Below are 18,107 nucleotides of genomic sequence, written 5' to 3'. Positions count from 1 at the left end.
GAGGTGGGAAAGGAAGAGCAGGTTTTCTGGGCAGCCGTGGGTAGCTGGTGAACGAATGAAAAACCATGGAGGACCACTCATGGAATGCTCTTGTTTATTTATTTATTTATTTATTTATTTATTTATTTAGGTACCCTAAGGGCCCAAATGGGCATTACATAGGGGGGGAATGGGTTGAAAGCCGACACAACGTACAATATTGTAAAAAGAAAGAATCAACACAACAAAAGTGACATTACAATATCATAAAGGCAGCAAAAGTACACAATTGCAAAGTACAGCGTGAAACATATAAAAAAAGTGTAAAAGTGGCAGAAAATCTGGTATTTGGAAGGCAGGAACACAAATTTACAGCCTAGAAAAGATGAGCATGATAAAGACAAGTTACAGGGTATTTTGAATAGCTAGAAAAGCGAGGAGTGCGGTTTGAAAAGAAGAGGTGTCTGTTTGGTCCACTAGGCTACTAGGTAAAGAATTCCATTCATTGATTGCCAGAACAAGGGGTGAGTTCTGATATTTGTTTGTTCGGGCAAAAATTGGGCCAACTTTGTGAGCGTGGTCAGCGCGTGTATAGGGTGCCGGGAGTATAAATTTGCGAGCGAATGGTGTTGGATGATGGTACAGGGTGTGAAAAAAAGTTAATCTTGACAACTGCCTGCGTTGGGTGAGAGGGGGGAGATTAAGTTCGTCCTTCAAGGCAGATACACTCTGGTATCTTGAGTACGATGACAGAATGAAGCGCGCGGCCTTGTTCTGTACGGATTCAAGCATGTTAGTCAGACACATCTGATGTGGATGCCAGATGATTTGCGCGTATGGATGCCAGATGATTTGCGCGTATTCTAGTGAAGAGCGGATAAGAGCATTATACGCGTGAAGTCGTGTCTCTGAATTAGCTAAATAAAGGTGACGCTTGAGCAGGCCGAGCTTTTTACACGCCTTTGATGTGATTTTTTCTATATGGGGGGTCCAGCTTAAATCGGAGGTGAATGTAACTCCCAGATATTTGAAAGATGAAACTGTTTCTATTTTGGCATTATCTATTAAGTAATTATAAGTTTCGGATCTTGTTGTAGAAGAAAATTGCACATGCTTAGTTTTTTCTACGTTTATTTTCATCAGCCATTTTTTGCACCATTGAGTTAGAGTAAATAAATCATGCTGGAGTGTAGAAACGTCATCGGAAGTTACTATTTCTCTATATATCACACAGTCGTCGGCAAAGAGACGAATTGACGAGGAAATGTTACATGCGAGGTCGTTTATATAAATCAGAAACAGTAAAGGGCCAAGTACTGACCCCTGGGGGACTCCTGATGAGACACCCACTGGGTCAGAAACGTGGTCATTTAATTTTACAGATTGCAAATGGTCTGTTAAAAAACTACGAATCCAGTGGGTTGTTTTGTCATCCAGATTAAGGTTACAAATTTTAGCCATTAGACGCTGATGTGGAACTCGATCGAACGCCTTCGACAAATCGACAAAAATGGCATCGGTACAAAGCAACCTGTGCTGCGAAACAAGGAGGTCAGTGACCAGCTCAAAAAGTTGTGTCTGACATGAGAAATGTTTCCTAAACCCGTGTTGATTGCTAATGAAGAAGTTATTCTGATTAAGGTGGGTTACAACATGCGTGAAAAGAATATGTTCCAGCAACTTGCAGCTGATTGAAGTAAGTGAAATAGGCCTATAGTTAAGGGGATCAGACCGGTCGCCAGATTTGAAAAATGGTAGGGTATGGGCAAATTTCCAATCGTCCGGCAAGCAACCTGAATCTAGGGATTGCTGAAATAACAACGAAAGCAGGTAAGCTGAGTAAGGAGAAGTTATTTTTAAGAGCTTCGCTGTTATACCGTCAGGCCCGGGGCTAGTCTTGGAAGCTAGGTGGTCGATAGCGCATGCCACACCATGGGCTGTAATTATAATGGGCGTAAAACTGGAATCTATGTTTGGTTGCGACGGATCAAAAGAGTCATTTAAAGGTAGCTCGGTAGTGAAAACTTTGGCAAAGGCTTTGTTAAAATGTTCGGCACATTCTTGCAAGGATAACTTATCCATGGTTGCATTGGTTAGGGTGGGTACCGTGTTTTTGTTCTTGGGGTTTATAATACTCCAGAATTTGCTTGGGTCGGTTTTCATAATACTTGGGAGCGTAATATTTAGTGGTGGCGAAGGTCACGAAATTTTTATACTTTATACAGTGAAGCCTGACACAGGCACTGGCATGTTTACAATCAACGGTGTATTTAGCATACATTCACCTTATGCTTGATGCTTTTTCTGTATCAGATCCCTTGTCATATGTCTTTAAAGGGCCCCTAAACCCCCTCCGATATTTTCCCAAACATTTAAAGTAAACAAGCGCATCATGTGCAGAATGCCATCGCGATCAACGATGCCACAGCGCTACAGGTAGCGGGCGCATCACAATTTCAAAAAAAAAACAATAGCTTCTCCTTTCCGGTTCTCGCCACTGACATGTATGACTAGATGACGTCACCACTTTCGATGCTTGCGATTGGCTGAACGACAACCGACGACTTCCGGTCACTCTGCAAACAGCTTTTCGCACGCACCTTGCTGTTCTTGGCCGTGTTGCCACTTGCAAATCGACATCTGCAGCCTGAACGCAACCGCCAAGTCGCTAGCTTAGGGGCACGAGCCGGCACGACAGCAACAGCGGTTAGTCAACGATCAATGCACCCAGGTGACACACAAAACACAGTTGAAGGCGAGCTGGGGCAACAGAGTGGCGGATCGCGGCAACCGAAAGTAGACGCTGTCTCAAACTGTCCGTCAGTGGTGACGTATGCCATGCAAGATGAGGAGGGGCATTCAGCTGACTCGGCGAGGAGGGGCCAAGTGGTTTCGGAAGAGGGTATCATTAAAAGGGGAAAGAAGTGATTGTCACGTTTCAATCATATAACGCGTGTTAACTGTGCTATTACGGCACCGTTTGGAAAAATTCTCACGGCTACGTGTTCGTTGTAAACTCAGCCACAACTTCCCCACCTCAACTAAATTTCGACTGCTGAGTGGTTTAGGGGCCCTTTAAGTGACAAACATGAAATAATACAGAACAGCGCTTTAAATTTTGGCCTAAGCCATTACTCAAAAATTACAGCTGTAACAATATAAAAAATTAACTAGGATGGGAATTACCATCATCACGTCGAATTAAACTGTGGTTAAAGCTCCTATATCGAGGATTTCATGCTAAACTCACATTCGAAAATGAATGTACCTAAATAGTCCTCTTCACGGAATGGTAATTAAGATTTTAGAATGTTGTATCAGAAGAATTTTTCTAATAAATCGTTTTTTTGTTAGTTTCATGACAGAATGAAATGGCTTATAAAGAGAACAAAGTGTGTTGTGTCAAGGAAAGCGGGTTTTCTTTGACATTGTAATCCATGTGCTGCAGCGCTTTCAGGTAAAAATGTGATGTGCATGCGACTTTTGTTTTGTTTGTAATTTACTTTTTAAGCATCTCTCTCTAGGTGACATGATAAGTTTTAGTTAGACACTAGAAGTTCTTGCGTGCCCAATGAAAAAGGTTCTACCATGGTGGTTTTTCAAATTGGTCCGCTACGAGCCACCAAAGCATGATGCGAAAAAGCAAGCTTAAAGCCCTTGCCTCTCATCTCTTGTAGCCATCGTGAGCCTTATTCCTTTCCTGTTTCCTTCGGTGTCGGAGATAGAGACACATGACGCATACGCACCAAGAACATGTGTAAGCAAGGTCACGCGCGCATGACGTGCTCCAGCCTACTTGTGCACGTACGCCATCGATGTCGTGTCGTTTCGGCAATCTGTTGTGTATTTGCAGTTTCTGGGGTATGGATCAGTCGGTGCGTGTACTTTAGAAGAGGCTGGCAAGGATCATGTATTGTGACCGCAATACACCACGTCGCTCCACTGAAACTGCGGTCAGAGACGACGCACCAAACACAAGCTAAGCGTTGAGAAGGATGGTGACGGCACGATGAAGGAACGACGAGAAGACGAACGCAAGCGAAATGGGTAGTAGTAATAGTAGTAGTAGTAGCAGTGGTCCCCGCAGGGGCGTCTGCTTACACAGGCGTTTAGTGTGTAGTGGTACCATAGACCTGAGCTAATGGGGGGGTTTAGACTCACTCCCACGCCTAGCCGTGCGTGGCTGAGCTGTGTCTGGGGAAAAGGGGATCCTGGGGGTTGAGCCGATGCCGGGTGATTGGACCTTTAAGGCCCCCTGGAGGAGGCAACACACCTCTTTGGCCCCGGCTTCACGTAGACGGCACCCCTGGGCGGACCCACCTAGGGGAAATCGGCAGTGGCCTTTTTCTATCTCTCTCTCCCTACACCTTCGTCTTAATCTCTCACTTTTTATCTGTCCTGTCTTCTACTCTCTTCTGTTTTACTTCCAAACTTCCTGGCGGCTAGGGTTAACCCTAGCCGCAAATAGCCTATCTTGGTCTAGGTGCATTGGGTTATAGCGGCGTTGTACGGCTGGCGTCTGCAGGTTTTAGCATCCGCAAACTTGTAGTGTCCCCTCGTTGGGCTCCGTGGTGGGTGGCCGCCAACACTTCTGAAGAAAATTAAACAAGCATGCATAGAGCTTTTCGCCTGTTAAGTGATTGTACCGCCTTATAGCGCATACGCACCGAAGACTGGTTTTTTCAGCCGATCAAATGAAAACTTCCCCCATTTTCATGTTATACATAGTGAGAAATGTGGCAAGCAAGCCAGAACTATATCCCCCTTTGTAGTATCCAGGTGTCTTACAGAAACTCTTGGGGCCGGGCACAAAGTTACCAAAATGGCCAGCGGAGACCTCCTCCTCGAAGTTCGAGAAAAGGAACAGTTTAAGAAGGTACACAATCTTTCAACTTTTGGTGACACTCCGATCACTGTAACACCACCCAGATCAATTAAAACAACTCGTGGAGTGGTATCCGACACTGATTTCCTTGGCCTGACCCAAGCGGAACTTCCGGAGGGTTGGAAGAGTCAGAATGTGACCAATGTACAGAGGATTATCATCAGAAGAGACAACAAGCAAATACAAACTAAACACCTTGTACTCACGTTTTGCTGCAGTAACCTGCCAGAAACGATTTAAACTGGGTACATGAAGACTTCGATCAGACCATACATACCTAACCCCATGTCATTGTTTTAAATGCCAGAGGTATGGCCACGGCTCACAAAGCTGTCGTGGTCACCAAACTTGTGCACAATGTGGAGTGTCAGGCCACAATTCTGACAACTGCAAACCATCACACTCTGTGAACTGTGACGGATATCATGCCGCATACTCACGGTCTTGTTTATTTTGGAAAAACGAAAAAGAGATTATCACATTGAAGATTAAAGAAAACATCACATTCAAAGAAACAGAAAAAAGAGTGTCACCCTTTTATGGCCCCACATATGTTGATGCGGCACGTCGGGATAACGCTGCGCCAGCCCTCGCCACTCCTTCGGCCAGCCCAGAGCGAGCCGTCGTCTGTGGCGCCTGCCCCCAAGGCGGCAGTAGTTCAGTCTACTCCGCCTCCTAGGGAATCGAGACCGGAGACTCCAGGGTCCTCTGGTCTCACGGCTTCACCTCACCAGGCGAGGCCTAAAATCCAAACCACCAGCTCGCACGTGTGGACATCCAGTGCCTCCGAGGAGGCAATGGATAAAACGGTACCCTTGGTGCCGGAAGAGCGGCACGGCTCCTTGGAGCACGCCAAGAAAATTAAAAAGCCAATAACGGGGCCGGACGACCGTCCTGCCACCTGAATTAACAAGTTCACTCCAACATAGGATACTTTCTGTACACACAGCAGCGTCCCTTTTTAATATGCAGACAGAAATATTACAGTGGAATATTCGAGGCCTTCAAAACCTCGATGACTTACAAGAGCTCCTCCATGAACACAATTCTAGAGTGCTGTGTGTACAAGAGACACACTTAAAACGAACACACACAAACTTTTTACGTAACTATGTAATCTTGCGAAAGGATAGAGATGATGCCATGCCATTATCCGGTGGTGGGTGTAGCTGTTATAGTTAGTCAAGAGATAGCATGTATACAATTACCCCTTCAAACTTCCCTCAAGGCGGTGGCTGTCCGAGCAGTTATTCTAAACAAACTTGTCACCGTCTGCTCTTTGTACATACCTCCGCACCACCGTTTTGAAAAACGTGAATCCCAGTCTTTAATAGACGAACTACCTGAACCTTATCTGGTCCTTGGGGACCTGAATGCACATAGCGGTTTGTGGGGCGATTCTCGCTGTGATGCACGAGGTCGTCTCATTGAACAGTTTCTCTTCTCTTGCGGTGCCTGTCTGTTAAATAGGAAGTAACCAACGTACTATAACATCACCAACAAAGCATACTCGTCTGTAGACCTCGGTATCGTAGCTCCTTCACTTCTACCCCTACTGAAATGGAAAGTCATAAATAACCCATATGGAAGTGACCATTTTCCTTTAGTTTTGAGTACTCCAACATTATATGAATGTCCTCCACATGTTCCCAAATGGCTGGTAAACAAAGCCGACTGGGAACAATTTCATAACATTACTCACTTAAAGGGGTCGTGAAACGGCCGCTTTACAACGACAATGCGGCACCATTGGCAGCTACATGCGCTAGCTGTGTCATCAGCCTGAGTGCACCTGCATAGACGCTTTGTTTATCGAGGAACACCGAACTCTATGGCATATCGAGCACGCGCAAGAGGCGCTCGCAAGAGGCGTCTGCCATACGTGATCCGCGTCCCACAAGGACGCTGCTTAATATGACGTCAGAGTTCAAGTTAGCGTCAATTGCGTATGACAAAGACGCTGATGAGTGTTCCAGTTGCACGCACTCGCAAGTACCGAAGAGTTCCGTGTTCCTTAATAGGCAAAGCATTACTTATGATGACGTCACCTAGTTATTGCGTGTGGACGCCGGTGGCTTCGCATTGTCACTTCGCATCGTTTCACGACCCCTTTAAGTTGGACTGACATATGTAGGTTAGGCATAAATAAAGCTGTGCAGTACTTCACAGCTTTTCTTACTAACGCAGCAGCCAAGTGCATCCCGCAAGCATCTGGACTGCCCGGCAAGCGACGCATGCCATGGTGGAACATTGAATGTCGAAATGCGCAAAAAGAGCAGAACAGGGCATGGGGGTTGCTGCCGAACTCACTGACAGCGGAAAACCTTGACAGTTCTATGAAAATAAACTCTCAAGGCAGGAAAACGCGTCGGCAGGCCAGAAGGGAAAGTTGGCACATGTTTTTAACAGGGATCAACTCGTACACATAGGAGGCTAAAGTCTGGAACATGGTTAGTAGGGTAGCAGGAAGACAAGTACACTCACTCCCACTCGTAAACACACATGGCGACAACTTGGAAGATTAAGCGAACTTCCTTGGCGCACACTTCAAACGGGTGTCCAGCTCGTCAAACTATACTGACGCTTTCCAAAAACATAGAACAAGAATTGAGAAGCAGAAACTAGAACACAAATGTACAAAAACACGAAGCATACAACCAGGCTTTCGGCTTGGCTGAGCTCCAGACATCACTAAACTTCTGCAGTGTTTCCGTCCCAGGTTCTGTTTGAGTGGTGTACGACATGTTGAAAAACCTGCCAATCGAAACGCAAAAAACCTTACTTTGTTTGTACAATGCTATCTGGTTTTCTGAAGCTATCCCTACTTCCTGGAAAGAGGCTATTATTATTCCCATTTTGAAAGAGGGCAAGAACCCTTCTTCAGTTCCGAGTTATAGGTCTATTGCACTTACAAGCTGCTTGTGCAAACTTTTTGAAAAAATGATAAACTGCCGACTTATACATTTCCTTGAAACAAACCATTTGCTCGACCTGTTTCAGTGCGGGTTCCGAAAGGGTAGGTCCACCACCGGCCACCTTGTTCGTATCGAAGCACAGATCAGGAATGCTTTCGTCCACAAGCAATACTTCCTTTCTGTGTTCCTCGACATCGAAAAGGCATATGATACAACATGGCACTTTGGAATATTAAGAGACCTGTCCCACCTTGGCGCGCGTGGCAGAATGTTTACTATAATCGAAAGTTACTTGTCAAACTGGACATTCCGCGTTCGAGTAGGCAGCGTTCTTTCCCAAACATTTGTCCAAGAAACAGGCGTGCCGCAAGGTGGTGTACTTAGTTGCACACTTTTTATTATCAAAATGAATTCTTCGCGCTTGTTCATTTCTCGCATATGTTTTATTGTACATATGTCCAGGCCCGTAACTAGGGGGGTTGAGGGGGTTCTGACCCCTCCCCCCCTCCCGAAATTTTTTTGATGCTTTAACTTTTCGGGTGATACTAAAATATTTACACGCCTTCACAGCGACCACCAGCTGCCAAAGTTACACTGCAACTTTGCTGGCATTGCTTCCCTCTTCTTCCTTTCTTCAAACCTACCCTTTTACCAGAACACCTCAGCGCTCCCTCCCCCGCACGCGCACCTGCCCTATTTATACAGCTTTGCACTTCGCCCTCGCGTTCCTTCGGGTCTTTTTTTTTTTTTTTTTCGTCTTTCACATTGTAGCAGCTTCTTTATTGATTCCAGATGCTTTCCTTGTGCATTGCCGCTGGAGAAGTTATCCGTCTGTGCGGACCGCACGTGTCGGCTTTGGGTTCCTAAGAAAAGCGCGTCTACTTCTGTGGAGGTAAACAGTTCGACAGCAACGGCAACACCAACACGACGTGCGCAAATTTGCCAGGGAACGAAACACCTAAGCGGAAAAACTCAGCGGCGCATTCCGAGGACGCAGGCTGCAGGGCAAACTTTTCTCAAACTGTAGTCCTCGCCACCGAAACGAATCATCGAAGATGACATCTACTGAAAGACTGGCATATCCGAGCAACTTCGAACAACCTTAACCACACGCAAGGAAATCTACCTCTTCTGTACACAGAAGGTATATGCGCCTCCCTACAAAGCGCACAAAGCGAGGATACAGCCGGCACACAATCCGGCACCAGCGGTCAACTTTCACAGGAGAAAAAGAAACGCCGCCAAGCTGGGCTGCGCGCAGGAGTACAGAGGCTGACGTCACAGCCTACAAAGTGCATTTTTGGGGGGTCACGGCTATTTAATTAGCGCAGCCCAGAGAGAATTATGCAGGCGCCCAGGGAGCCAGTCTGTAAAAAGGTGACTTTTTCACAGGAACGGAGCAACACCTCCTTTCTGGACTGTACTACCGGAGTGCAAATGTCTCGGCAGTGCAAATGTCTCGGCAGTGCATTCTTGGGGGTTCACGTATATTAAGGGGAGTATGCAGTGCCCATGGAGTCTTTTGTGGAAAGGTCTTTAAGTAGCGTTAATCCAGTTTGCTGCAGCTGGAGTACAATAATGGGCCTGCATGCACACCAGCTGTAGCGGCGTTCAGAAAACACATGCGTCACGCGGGAGCCGGCGCGTTCATCACACTTCTACATTCTAGCCACTGTAAAGTGGATAAGAGAGAAAGAAAACATCGCCCGCCGTTCACGCCAGGCAGTCGACGCAGTCGCAAACGTCTTTTTGGAGCCACTGGCCACTTCTGTGTGCGTGCACAGGATTGCGGCAGCAAAATGAAAAGACACTCTGCAACAACGAAGCAAAGGAGTCTTGCGTCGTACTTCAAGAAAGTTCGAACCGATGAAGCAGACGGAGAACAGGATCCTTCGAAGGATAAAACTTCGCCCTCCTCAGCACTGGTGGAAAGCCAAACGCGTCCGAACTTCTGTAGCGACTCAGGAGAATGCACCGGTTTATATGAATCACCTGAGAACGAACACAAGCAGGACACATGCGCCGCCGAGAAATGATGGTGGCCCCAGTGCAACTCCAAGTGATCTTTGGTCTACAGTCAATGCTGGGCAAAGTGACGCCTTTACCACTGGGCAATGCCCAAGGAAGGTGAGTGGTATGGCACCTACACATTCTAGTTCGCCTGCCTCCCCTCTGTGCGACGAGTGCGAATATTTTCGACTTTGGACTGTTCGTCTCGAAAAGCAGTAATGTAAATGATCCAGAGACGATGGAGAAGCTGCTGCTCAATCCATGGACCCCTCCGGCTAACTATGATTATCCAGCCACAGGGAAAAGGAATCTGAAGTTCCGACCTCACTGGGTAGATCGTTACCCATGGCTTGTTTATTCAGAGAAGCTTCAAGGAGCATTATGCAAATATTGCGTAGTCTTCGCAAGCGAGTGTGCAGGAAAAGGGGAGCACCAGCGCTTGGGCTGTTTTGTAACTAAGGAGTTCACCAATTACAAGAAAGCCATGGACGCCTTCAAGAGCCTCGCATCCAGCAGTTATCACGCCATGTCAACAACGCTATCGGAGAACTTTTCAGCAGTCCGGTCCCGCTCACAGCATGACATCTTAACACAACTTGACCATGGCCTTAAAAAGCAGGCGGAAGAAAACCGCAAGAACTTGCTGCCAATAATAGAAACAATCCTTTTCTGTGGCAGGCAAGAAGTACCGCTTCGCGGCACAGACGACTCTGGTCCGATAAATATGTCTGAAGTGCTGCCATTCAAAAATGATGGAAATTTCCGCGCACTGCTTAGGATGAGAGCAAAATGTGGAGCTGCCGCCTTGAGAGCTCACATGGAAACATCTCCGGCGAATGCGCTGTACACGAGCCCGAAAATTCAAAAATGAGTTGATCACCCTCTGTGGTAAAATCATACAAAAAAAGGTAGTGGAAAACGTCAACTCAGGTTCGTGTTTTTCAATTCTAGCTGACGAGGCCACTGATATATCTCGCACCGCCCACATTTCCCTATGTGTAAGGTACGTTGGACACGACACGTCGGGAGTGCCCATTCTTAAAGAAGATTTTGTAGATTTCGTTCCCGTGTACGATCTCACTGGCAAGGCGCTGGCGAGCACAATCCTGAACAGCCTTAGAGGTCATGGCTTTGACCTGAACCTACTTTGCGGGCAAGGGTACGACGGCGCGGCATCAATGAGCGGTCACCTTAACGGTGTTCAAGCCTTCATTCGTCAAACAGCGCCCAAAGCGTTGTACGTGCATTGTAGCACCCACTCGTTGAACCTTGCTCTGCTTTACGCATGCGAACTCCCCAGCATTCGCAACTGTTTGGGAACTGTATCCTCAACCTGTACGTTTGTGAGAGCTTCGCCACAGAGGACGAACCAACTGCGAGACAAAGTAGAAGATTTAAATTAAGAAAAAAGAAAATCAGTTCTCTCCTTTTGCCAAACAAGGTGGGTAGAGAGTCACGATGCACTTCAGCGTTTTCTTGAACTGTACGTGCCTATTGTACAATTCCTCGAATATTTGGAAGGAGAGGTCACGTCATCTGATACTTCATCAAAAGCTTCTCAACTGCTCAATGCCATTACGAAGCCCGAGTTTGTCGTTTCGCTTCAGATCTGTAGCGACCTCTTCTCTTTGACACTGCCACTTTGCAAGTTTCTTCAAAAAAATTGACTGTGACTTGGCTCAAGCGTGCGATCACGTAAAGAATGTTATAGACGTTCTTTCCACAAAAAGGGCTAGTGCTGAAATGGAATTTAATAAGATTTTTCTGAAGTCGCTCTCTTTGCTGAAAATCACAAATGTTGAGATGGCCCTACCACACATCACTGGAAGGCAGATGCAAAGAAGCAACGTACCTTCTGCTACTCCCAAGAGTACTACCGGAGGAATGTGTATTTGCCTTTGCTGGCTGACTTCGAAAATCAATTAAGAGACTGGTTCGGTGCCCATAAGAAGGTCGTGGTTGGCCTTAACATGCTGCTGCCGAAATTCTGCGCATCAGCTAGCCTTTCTGATATTGATGATGCAGTGCAGTTTTACCTTGGCGACATTCCTTCGGCTAATGTCATCAAAGCAGAGTTCACACTGTGGGTGAACAAATGCTGCCAGATCGAAGAAAAGAATTGCCCAGCTTGTGCTTTACAGGCCTTAGAGATGTGCAATCGTGACTTTTTTCCAAACATCCACAGCCTACTTTCTATCCTGGCGACTTTACCCGTGTCGACGTCGACCCCGGAATGGACTTTTTTCACACTGAGAAGGCTGAAGAGCTACCTTCGAAATCATATGAACAACGACAGATTGACCGGACTAGCACTGCTCAGCATCCATCGAGAACTTAAAGTGACCCCAGAACAAGTTCTCACAGAATTTTGCAAGTTGCCGAGAAGGAAAAAGTTCCTCGTTTAAACTTCCCTCTATGTTTCAAGAGTTGATTAAAAGCTAAACCCAGCTAGCCCAAGCTTCAACCCTTCTATCCTTTCGCAATTACGAGGAAACTATCCGGCAAGCAGAATGTGCGAACGGTAACAAGAAGATCGGAATGTCGGGGGACTTGTTTGTTTGCTTGCATACATGCTGTCACGGACTGGCATTTTTGCGACCCGGCGTAACGGCAAATTAACGGGTGCCGCACTCCCCCGCTGACCGGTGGAACCGTTCGCTCATGAAAAGACTGGCCTTTAGTGCAGGGAAGTACTGAATGGGGTGTTCTTCTTCAAACGTTAGTTGCCGATGTTCGATCCTTTGTACCTACGGCGGCGTCGGCAGGGTCGTCAAAGGCCGCGATGCACCCCGAACTAGCTGTAGACTGCAAGACGCACCGGCTGAAACCAAGGAAACTGACCATTCCCACGGGCAGAACTGCTTGTGGACAAGCCGTATGAGAAAACCCCAACAGGTTGTCACTCTCGCTCAGTTGAGGACCCTCTCCTAATTAAAAAGGGACGTGGTCAATATATTTTTAGGGTGGAGTTTCTAAAAACGAAACGTGCATGATTGGACCCATGTAGAGGTCTCTTTTCCCCCAGGACGAGAATCAGGGGACACGGAGGTCGATTTAAGAGCAGGGTTTCACCTTGCTAAGCAGTCTAGTTGCTGACCAAGATGGTGTAGAAGGAGATCAAGAAGTATTCCTTAAGTGGTTGTGGCTCCGTGTCGGCTGGCCATCTAAACTTAGCCATTCGTCTAGTTGTGACGCGAAATTAACGTCTGTAACGTAGGCATCGGTAATTGAATCTCGAGTAAGCTCAACCTGCCTGAGATCGGCTTCAAGCACAAGCCTCCCGGAAACACCAGCGCTGCAACACCGCCGACATCGCAGTTGTGCCAGAACTCTCTCTGACTTCTCGCATCCGATCGTCGTGGACTCAACGCTGCCGGTCATCACAGGTATCCCTTCACCTGTTTATACCTGCGGGCTTTCTCATCTGTAGTTTTATTGTTGGTTAGTTTTTGTGTAGTTTGTAATACTTCTCTCTTGTAAGCTGATTTATTGATTTTATATGTATTTTGTTAGTTGGTATTAAGTGTTGTACTAGATTCCTCTGCAATATTCCTAGATTCCTCTGCAGTGCTGCAATATCACTAGAGTTTTGTTTTTCCCCACATACGTCTCTGATATCTTCACTGTCTCTGCTTACGTACGAAACGACCTAACCTGCTGACATTCCCGTCGCCGACTTCGCGCTGGCGACGCTAGAGTGGCAGCTTGTAACACATACATACCGTTTTTGTACCGCGGTTACATTGTGTTACTTCATCAGGAGCCGTTGGTCGCGGTATCCCCGGCTTCGGTGGTGCTATTGTCCAAACTTATTTCTTGCTTTAACCAGAATTTGAGGTTGACATACCAATTTCTTTATTCGGGTACAAATAATTGAAAAGTACCATCGAATTATTACAAGTAAGCGATGTACTTGTTTTATTCATGAAAATAAGCCAGTATAAATCTTAAAAAATGGCAACCGTTCTACACGCAACCCCCCCCCCCCCCCCCCCGAAAAAAATTTCTGGGTACGGCCCTGCATATGTCGACAACGTCCAGCTTGGTTTCAAATCTTGTAATCTGGCTATGTGAGAGCGGCAGATTCAGCTTGGTTTGAAGAAATATGGAAAACGGGTTCCGACTGAATGCACAGAAAAGCATATGTGTCTTGTTCTCCAGAAAGAGAGGCATTCATTAGGAACCCAATATTCAACTGCATGGGCAACATCTTTCGATTAAAACTGAACACAAATTCTTAGGCCTAATATTGGACACTAAGCTTAGCTTCATACCACACATCAAGTATTTAAAAAACAAGTTCATAAAAGCTATGAACGGTCTAAAAGTGTTGTCACGCATTACGTGGGGAAGTGACAACACTTCCCCACGTGTCTAACGTGGGGAAGTGTCTAACGAATCTATATAAAAGCCTCATATGTACCCGCATAGACTGTGGGGCTATAGCATATCAGTCTGCGACACCTGCTGCCCTTAAAATGCTTGACCCTATTCATCATCTGGGCATCCGCCTCTTTACAGGTGCTTTTCGCACTAGCCCTGTGGAAAGCCTATACGTGGAATCCAACGAATGGTCGCTCCACCTACAGAGATGTTACATGTCTTTTAAATATTACCTTAAAGTGAAGGCAGACAAGGAACATCCTTCACATTTTATAATTAATGACATGTCAATCTTGCTGTGTTTGAGAAACGGCCTTCTATGAGACAGCCCTACTCACTCCGTGTGAGGGGCCTGGCGAAGGAAACCGGCGTGCCACTTGAACACCGTTTGATGGCTCCCGCAGTGTGCCTGCCACCGTGGCAGTGGGAGGCAATAGATTGCGACGTGTCTTTCTTGGAGGTTATGAAGCACTCACCAATTGCACATATTCAGACATACTTCCTAGAACTACAACAGAAATACTTATGTCCTGAGTTCTTTACGGATGCTTCAAAGACAGACACTTCTGTCTCATACGCAGCCGTCGGGCCATCCTTTTCGGAAGCTGGCGTCCTGCACTCTCATACAAGAATTTTCACCGGCGAAGCTTATACTTGCAGCCATTAAACATATTAAACAAACAAAACCACAGAAGGCAATAATATATACAGATTCCCTAAGCGTAGTAAAAGCTCAGAAAACTCTTAAAAAGCACGAAAACCCCGTCCTTGTCTCGCTTTATTCGCTCTTATGCACAGTCTACTCATCCAAGCAGCATTTCGTAGTCTGTTGGGTACCAGGACATCGTGAAATACAAGACAATGTGCTGGTGGATCCGCTATCTGGATCCGCCTACAAAATCGCTACCAATACCATGATGCCCATTCCGGCACTCTACTGGAAACCTTTTCTAAAACGAAAGCTTAGGGGTTATTGGCAGAGTATATGGGACACACACACAGGTAATAAATTGCATGTCATCAAGCCGCAACTTGTAAGTCATTGGCCGCCAGTATCAAAATCTCGCCACACAGAAGTAATACTTGCACGGTTAAGAACAGGGCATACACACACAACACATTCATTTCTTTTGTCTGGGGGCGATCCGCGTTTGTGTGATAGATGTGGAGAAGTGCTCACCGTACTTCACATTCTCATTCTGTGTAAAGAATTAGACACGCTAAGAAAACAACACTTTCCATTACCCTACCGACAACAGATACCACTTCATCCTGCAATGTTCATTGGTAGGGAACCACTTTTCACACGTAAATTGTTGTTGGCTTTTTTCAGAGAAGTTCGTACATTTCATATCATATACCTGGGCACTCTGTAGCACGACCTCTCCAGAGAGGTCTCCGCTGCAGTGGCTACCCTCAACAAAGCACTTGCCTCATAGCCCTTGGACGCAAAGGTGTGAACCATCGAGGCACTTGTGCTAATGCCATATATGTCCACCATGGTGTTTATTATCACAAACTTTTGTCATCCATTAACACCACACACTTTTCACAGCACGGTCATGATTTTATTACTTCTATATTTTTACTCCCCTTAGCGTGAGGAATATTAAGGCCCTTATACAGCCGCTAATAACAATCATTGTCTACATCTTTTGTCCCATGAACTGGGGCTGTTTGGCCATCAAATGGCCCTTGCGCCACATAGCACCAAAGATCACCATCATTAGTAGCAGCGGTAGTATGTGTGGTTTTACATGCAAAACCACGATATGAATATAAGGGACGCCGCAGTGGAGGTCTTCACAAATTTTGACCAACTGGTGTTCTTTGTGCACTGACATTGCACAGTACACCGGCATCTACCTCTTCGCATCCATCTAGATGTGACCGCTGCGGCCACCATCGAACTGGCGGCATTCGGGTCAGCAGGGGAGCACCCTATAGCGACTGGTCCACCGAGGCGGACGCTAAACGAGGGCTGATTAGTGAATGGCATCTGGAGGCTATTGAAAATAAAAATAATATCAAGTTGAGATACCGTTTGCATGTTTTATTATCTTTACTGATTTTGAAAAAGCAGTACAAAGACACAGGGAAAAGAAAGACGTAGAGACAAAGAGTGCTGTTTTTCTTTTCCCTTTGTTTTCGCACTACCCTTTCAAAATGATATAAAGCAGCTAGCCCAAATCAAAGTACTTCTCATTCATGCTACACAACAGAACACACAAATTGCACATGCCAAGTAGAATAATGTTACGTGCATGAGGGGGTATCTCTTTATGAGGTACCGTTTAAAATTCAGGATATAATCAGTAGACAGAACATATTTTGTCTGTTTTTATAGATACAGATGGCATTTAATGAAGTTCTGATTAAGAGCGTGCAGTATGCCACGTCAGCCCACCAATGTCAACGTAAAGGAGCGACGTAAAAAAGAGAACCATTCCTTAATGTACGACACTCCCTAGATCTTGGGGCGCACGCCCGTGAAAAGGGCAAGTGGCATTCATTAAAAATTGAGCATTTTTCCGTTACATGTAATTTTGCAAATATTAACAGGAATGATCCAAAGTGCCCAGTGCACTATTGCACTTGTCAGCTCAAAATGCTCAAACCTAGTGAGGGGCCTTTTAAGGTGTTCACCGATAGGGGAGAAATTGGTCCTACACAATTAGACCTAGCATGCCTCTCTTCTGGAGTATCAGTGGTGTGGTTATTTGCTCCTGCTCTGCCCTTCCCAGCCACAACGAAATGAAAGAGACCCATGAAAGTGTTAATTTAATGGTAGACACTTGACGCACAATGCTAGACAACAAAACGAAAGACCACATACTGCAAATCACGTGGAGAATGCATGCCTATGCTCAATCGTTGGCACCTTTCTGCTATTTTAAATATCATTTTCTTGCTTCTTGCCGTAGATACAAGTCACCGACGTCGTTGTTTAGAGATATTTGAAATTACATAGATATTTATTGTGCCTATAAATATGATTTTGAGGGCCTAAAACGGTGCTTTAACTGCCCGTCTTTGGTGCCTAAAACACACTATATTAGGGCCTGAAAATCCGGCCTCTACTTATTACCACTAAGCATACCTCTCATGCTGTTACGTGCCCCGCTGCAGCTTATTACTTTATATGAGGCCAAAGTCTTTGAAAATAACATTTTCTGTGTTAACTAATGCTGCAAGAAAATTATGTGCAGACGATTGCAGTTGTTTCCTAGGAAAATTGCTAGTCAGTGCCTGCTGCCACAAGCATCTGAAAGAGTGTTGCTAGAATTTTGTGATTCTATCCATAGTAGTTCGTGCCATGTCACTAAATGCAGTTCTTTCTACACAGTACTGCTTCTCTGTATAAAGTACCTGCTCACTCAGACTTCACACTGAAAGCTGTAAAGGGCATTTTTGCATTTTTTGGCTCGCTACGATAGCGGTAGCCTGTCAACATGTTTTTTGTTCGACTTTCAACAGGAGTATTCTATGGATGCCCAAGATGAACGACTCAGATTCCAAAAGGCTAGAATCTTGGATGCTAACCAGCACCTCAATGCACTGATAGACAGTTCAGAAAAGGTAAGCATGCTGATATTGTTGCAAGGTGTCACTGTTTGCAGTTTTTCAAAGGCTAAGCACGTTCCCAGGGTTTGCACTAAAAACAGCTGTCTATACTACTTTGGTGTCCCCCCTTCCCTTGTAGCTTGCATTTACCTTGTAGGGATGAAAGGAAAGAGAATGCCACCTCAAGTGCGCGATAACTGCTTGTAACTTTGTTTGTACTTCTAGGAATAAAAAAAAATTATGGGTCCGGTCCACGCTGTGAAGGTGGTTGGACAGTGAAGCTGTAAATGACACCCAGTACGATTACCCATTGTCAAGTCGCTTAAATGGTCTTCCACATTAGTATAGTACAAGAGCGAGATGGGTGCCTG

General features: G+C 45.8%; 1 protein-coding gene across 1 annotated transcript in view; it reads left to right on the top strand.

Annotated features, from left to right (window-relative positions):
• LOC119161037 (suppressor APC domain-containing protein 2) overlaps window positions 1-18,107 on the top strand; it is a 40,577-nt gene that overhangs the window by 3,068 nt on the left and 19,402 nt on the right. Inside the window, exon 4 of the mRNA XM_037413358.2 lies at window positions 17,650-17,751. Within this exon, the coding sequence (XP_037269255.1) occupies window positions 17,650-17,751 (102 nt within the window). The remainder of the gene's footprint in view (window positions 1-17,649; window positions 17,752-18,107) is intronic.

This window comes from Rhipicephalus microplus, chromosome X (assembly GCF_043290135.1).
Source record: "Rhipicephalus microplus isolate Deutch F79 chromosome X, USDA_Rmic, whole genome shotgun sequence".
NCBI lineage: Eukaryota > Metazoa > Arthropoda > Arachnida > Ixodida > Ixodidae > Rhipicephalus > Rhipicephalus microplus.
This window is presented reverse-complemented; position numbering and strand designations above follow the sequence as displayed.